Source organism: Triticum aestivum, chromosome 3D, assembly GCF_018294505.1.
Source record: "Triticum aestivum cultivar Chinese Spring chromosome 3D, IWGSC CS RefSeq v2.1, whole genome shotgun sequence".
NCBI classification, from domain to species: Eukaryota; Viridiplantae; Streptophyta; class Magnoliopsida; order Poales; family Poaceae; genus Triticum; species Triticum aestivum.
Window position 1 is genome coordinate 590879096 of NC_057802.1, and position 5605 is coordinate 590884700.

Genomic DNA, 5605 nt, shown 5'->3' on the forward strand with positions numbered 1-5605 from the left:
ACCACCCCTCCACCGCACTCTGTTGTGCCTGCAGCGCCTCGAAGGACAGTACCAATGAGTAAAAACTGGAGTAGGGCATGGGTGCATTACTCACGCCCAAGGAGGCGGCGATGGAGTTGTAGGCGGAGCCGAGGCCGGTGAGGATGTGATCGATAAGCTCATCATCACGGATCGGAGAGCCGGCGGCGGCCATAGTGTCGGCCAGGGCCTTCATCTTGTGCATGTATTCCGCGGCAGACAGATCGTCCTTCCTCAGCGACTGAAGTTGCCGCCGGATGTGGCGGACATTGGCGCGGCTCTGGGCGCCGAACATGGCGGCGACGACTGTCCACACCGCATGCGCCGACTCGCAGCCAATAAGTTGGCATGCAATATCCTCATCCATGGAGGTGAGAAGAAGCCCCTTGACGCGCTGATCTTGAACCCACCATTGGTGGTACTCCGGGTTGGCGACGGTGGTAGCAGCGTCGCCGGTGCCGACAACGAGTGTTTTGGCCGGTGCCGCCTTGATGCCATCGAGGTGTCCGTGGAGGTTGGCACCGGCAAGAACGGTGCTGGTGATGCCCCCCAGAGCATGAAGTTGTGGCGACCGAGGCGGACGGAGATCGTCGGGACGGCGAGCGCGGCGGGGATCGAGGCGACGGGAGAAGAGACGATGGCGCCGCTAGTTTGGGCGACGGACATAGCGGCGGACGACATCGCAGCGGCGGCGGAGCAAGTCGCGGAAGATGGCTCGCGCGGCAGCGCGGTTAGATGTCTCGCGCGGCAACAACAGCGGGCGGATGGATGCCGATGGATAGCTAGCTCACACGGCGCTGATGGATGGCTAGCTTGCACGGATGGATGGCTAGCTTGCAATTGGAAGCAGCGGCTGCGCGGAGAGAGGTTCGGGCGGCGGCGGCGGCCCGACCTGGCTGATACCAAGTTGAAACACAAGGTTTAGGGTTTCTAGACTCATAAAAACAGAGTTCGACCGTAAACTACCAATGGAAATTACCAACTATCCTATTAAAGGTTGGAACTCTAAAATTCAAAATCCCATACATTACTTGAAAGTTGAAACCAAGATTTCCATCCTTGCATATAGAAAAAAAGGAGACATACTACTACATCTCACCATGTTCAGGACTTCCAGTACCTTCATCTGATATGCTTCCGTTTATTCTTGTCCATGCTGATCAGGCTGCCCTATGAGCTTCGAGTCCCAGGACTATACAATAATCACAAGCAGGTGCAAAGCGCCACAGTATCCTCCTAAGGAATGTTGTGATGCTTTCAAGGAATTTGCATGCCCATTTGCCGTCTACATCAACAACCAGAGCACCAACTGTGCAGACGCTATGTTTTCCTACATCAACTTGCATGGCTCGTACCCAGCAGGCCTATTCGGCACCGAGTGCGTCAAAGGCAAGGAAGGGGTTTCCTGCGAAGGCGTCCCAGGGAAAGGCGCCGGCGTGCCAAGTGGCGGACGGCGAGCTCAAGGGAGTATCCGTTCTTTGGTTCCTATCTTGTGTGGGCTAGGAGCATTGTTGTTCCATTGAGTGGTGATACCTTGCACTTCTCCAAAGATGGCATGTTGTCCGCTGCAAGTTGTAAGTAGTAAGACTTAGAATCAATTTGGTTCTCCTTGGCGCTCATTTGCTAATGCATTGCCATGTTCATTTTATATGTAGTGCCATTTGGATATGTTTTTCCATGTAGCAATGCAATCGAGATGGCGTCTTAGAGCATCTTCATTCATGCCCTTCACGCATAAGCACATCATGTTCAGAACATTGGCCCGAAGAATCTCTGCACCTTGCTCAAAGCAGCCACCAACTGCCCTCCTGCGCTGTAGACATGCCCAACATAGCAAATAGGAACAATCAGTCAATCACCCAATGACATGCAGGGAACTACCTTAATTTCCTGTGGAACTTTTCGGTTGTCTGTTCTACAGCTTGCCTATGGTAAACTTGAGCGCATGTACTACTTTACGTTCACATCACTTGAGAAAATGGAAGTCAGGAATGAAAGGTTGGAAAATTTAGCAAATTGCCCGTCTAGCTCAGTTGGTAGAGCGCAAGGCTCTTAACCTTGTGGTCTTGGGTTCGAGCCCCAAGGTGGGCGATGTTTGAATTTTTTTTTTTGTAGTTGTTGGCGTTAGCAAAAGCCCATTTTCACATTCATCTTCATTCTAACTTTCTTTTCTGTGTATTTCCCGATTTACCATGTTAACTTGTTCATTTTTGCGTTTCATTTATTTCCTGATTTACCATGCATTTTTTTCATATCTAAACATAAACAACCCATAAGTTCTGAACATCTAGGCATTTTAGTTATTTATCTGTTGTAATTCTCATGTATAAATCTTATATTTTTATTAATTTGGCTGTCTATTTTTTTGGTGTTTGCAAAGCCCATTTTGACATTAATGTTGATTTTTATTTCTTCGTTTTTGCTTTGCATTTATTTCTTGATTTATTTAGGCATTTTTAGATGAATTATTTTAGGTCCGTTCATTTCTTACATGTCTAAATAACCCATAAGTGTTGAACATCTAGGCGTATTACATTCACATATGTAATTCGTCGGTTGAAAATCAAATTATTATTTTGCTTCCTATTTTAGTTATGGGTTGTAACTCTGATGTATAAACATTCAATTTTTATTGATTTAGCTTTGGCTTCCTATTTTACTTTTTGGTGTTTGCAAAGCCCATTTTGAAATTAATGTTTTAATATTTTCTGATGTTGTACCTATTGTCCATGCATCTTGGATTTATGTAGGCACATTTCTTAGACTAATTAGTTATTTTTAAAATTTTCATTTCTAATACCTATTTTTAAACTTCGTATAAACCCATGTGTTTGGCGTGGCTAGATTTGTTACGATCATTTTTTTGAAGTTCACCAGGGGAGGAGGGGAAAGCCCCTCCACCACCTGAATTTTATTGCATTTCCATCTCAGGGACAATACAAGCCTTCATATGCCATTTTGTCTTGTGATATAGTGATTTTTAAGTGTCTGACGTTTCCAGGCATTAAAGGCTTGTATTGTCCAAATATACATCTAGTCAAAATATTGTGATTTCTTTTTTCTGAAAAAAATGTATTGTGATCTAACCCTGCAAAAAAAAGTATTGTGATGTATTTTTACCTTATACTCCTTCCATATACAATCAAATCCTATTGTGTATCTCCTCCGTGCTTGCATGTGGGCAAGTATATATATTTAGGTGTCTTAAGTCGATTACTGATTTTTTTTTTCAAGTCAGAAGATTTTTAGCATTGATTTTCTATCCTCCGTAAACAATGTGGTTCGTGGCTTGACCGGCTTAGAAATCACCCACACAACCTAAGAATAGAGAATCAGCCGGTCGGTCTCAAGTATCATCGACACACCACACTCTTGAATTTTACAAAACAAGAGAACACCATTTTCAGCGCAAGGGGCGAGAACTCAGTTTAGGTAGAGAAGCAAGATATGGGAAAAGAAGGAAACTAGCAAAAAGTAGAGCACAAAATGGAGAATCGTTGAGACATCCTCACTCCACAAAGATTTCATGACAACAAAAGCTCTAAGAGCATCTACAGCCGCATATGACAAATATGATCGGGGCAGAAGGGGTGGGGACCCTGGTGCTTCGGCTTAGGTATGTAGTTAGGGTTGGCCTAGTGCTTCCTTGAGGCATTGTTTCCATGGAGGAGGTGGTGCCGCGTCGGAATAATTTGCCTCTGCTCTTCCTCCATCTCGGCGCCGCTGCAACCGGTGGCATCGGGGGGCAGGTGACCCGATCGTCTCACCAATCTCTGGATCTGGCGAGGTTCGTGTCTGGTGGTCGGCCATCGGCGCTCCCGCGGGTGGCGGTCGTGTCGGCTGTTGTAATTGTGTTTACTGTCTTGCAGTTGAGTGCGTGGATGACGGTAGGCGACGACGTTCCTCTTTTTCGACTACATCGGATGAAGTTTACGGTGTCGAGGTCTAGTGACCACGGGGAAGATCCCCGGCCTACGTACCACAAAGACTCGGTCTCGTCGCTTGCGGCGACCCGCTTCATCAGCTTAAAAAGCATCTTTGTATGCGGTGGTGCTCTTCCTGATCTTGGTATGGCGGTTGTTCTCATCTTTTTCTGGAGTTTCCATGGTGGCCACGGAGGATGTTTGTGGACTACGTTTTGGCGAGGCACGAGTTTCTGCAAGGGTGAAATAGTAATTTTACTTATGGAATTCTTTCTGCAAAGTTGCTTGACAAGCATTTGTCTCGTATGATGACCATATGTGTAATCTCCGTATGTCTAATTAATGAAATAGTATATGGTTGCTTAAAAAAACTTATCTTTCCACTGACAAAGCCGTCAGATGAGGAAGAGGAGGAGGACCGAGACAATGACGTGCAACAAAAACTTTGGCAGTGACGGCCAGGGTTGATTGACTCCGAACCTGGGCCCTGTGTTGGGGAACGTAGTAATTTCAAAAAAAATCCTACGCACACGCAAGATCATGGTGATGCATAGCAACGAGAGGGGAGAGTGTGTCCACGTACCCTCGTAGACCAAAAGCGGAAGCGTTAGCACAACACGGTTGATGTAGTCGTACGTCTTCACGATCCGACCGATCAAGTACCGAACGCACGGCACCTCCGAGTTCAGCACACATTCAACTCGATGACGTCCCTCGAACTCCGATCCAGCCGAGCTTTGAGGGAGAGTTCAGTCAGCAAGCGGTGTGGTGACGATGATGATGTTCTACCGACGCAGGGCTTTGCCTAAGCACCGCTACGATATTATCGAGGTGGATTATGATGGATGGGGGCACCGCACACGGCTAAGAGATCCAAGGGATCAGTTGTTGTGTCTGTTGGAAATATGCCCTAGAGGCAATAATAAATGGTTATTATTATATTTCTTTGTTCATGGTAATTGTCTATTATTCATGCTATAATTGTATTGTCCGGAAATCGTAATACATGTGTGAATACATAGACCACAACCTGTCCCTAGTAAGCCTCTAGTTGACTAGCTCGTTGATCAACAGATAGTCATGGTTTCCTGACTATGGACATTGGATGTCATTGATAACGGGATCACATCATTAGGAGAATGATGTGATGAACAAGACCCAATCCTAAGCATAGCATAAAAGATCGTGTAGTTTCGTTTGCTAGAGCTTTTCCAATGTCAAGTATCTTTTCCTTAGACCATGAGATCGTGCAACTCCCGGATACCGTAGGAGTGCTTTGGGTGTGCCAAACGTCACAACGTAACTGGGTGACTATAAAGGTGCATTACGGGTATCTCCGAAAGTGTCTGTTGGGTTGGCACGGATCGAGACTGGGATTTGTCACTCCGTGTAAACGGAGAGGTATCTCTGGGCCCAGTCGGTAATGCATCATCATAATGAGCTCAATGTGACTAAGGCGTTAGTCACGGGATCATGCATTGCGGTACGAGTAAAGAGACTTGCCGGTAACGAGATTGAACAAGGTATTGGGATACCGACGATCGAATCTCGGGCAAGTAACATACCGATTGACAAAGGGAATTGCATACGGATTGATTGAATCCTCGACACCGTGGTTCATCTGATGATATCATCGTGGAACATGTGGGAGCCAACATGGGTAT

At 46.2% G+C, this 5605-nt stretch overlaps 1 protein-coding gene and 1 non-coding gene across 2 annotated transcripts in view; both read left to right on the forward strand.

Moving 5' to 3' along the window:
• LOC123076601 (GPI-anchored protein LLG1-like) overlaps nt 1-1541 on the forward strand; it is a 6150-nt gene extending 4609 nt beyond the window's left edge. The window contains exon 3 of the mRNA XM_044498763.1: nt 1183-1541. Within this exon, the coding sequence (XP_044354698.1) occupies nt 1183-1541 (359 nt within the window). The remainder of the gene's footprint in view (nt 1-1182) is intronic.
• A 495-nt stretch (nt 1542-2036) lies between these two features.
• Nucleotides 2037-2109, forward strand: TRNAK-CUU (transfer RNA lysine (anticodon CUU)). Its single transcript has one exon. It is a non-coding gene; the product is annotated as a tRNA-Lys (tRNA).
• Nucleotides 2110-5605: the final 3496 nt, after the last annotated feature.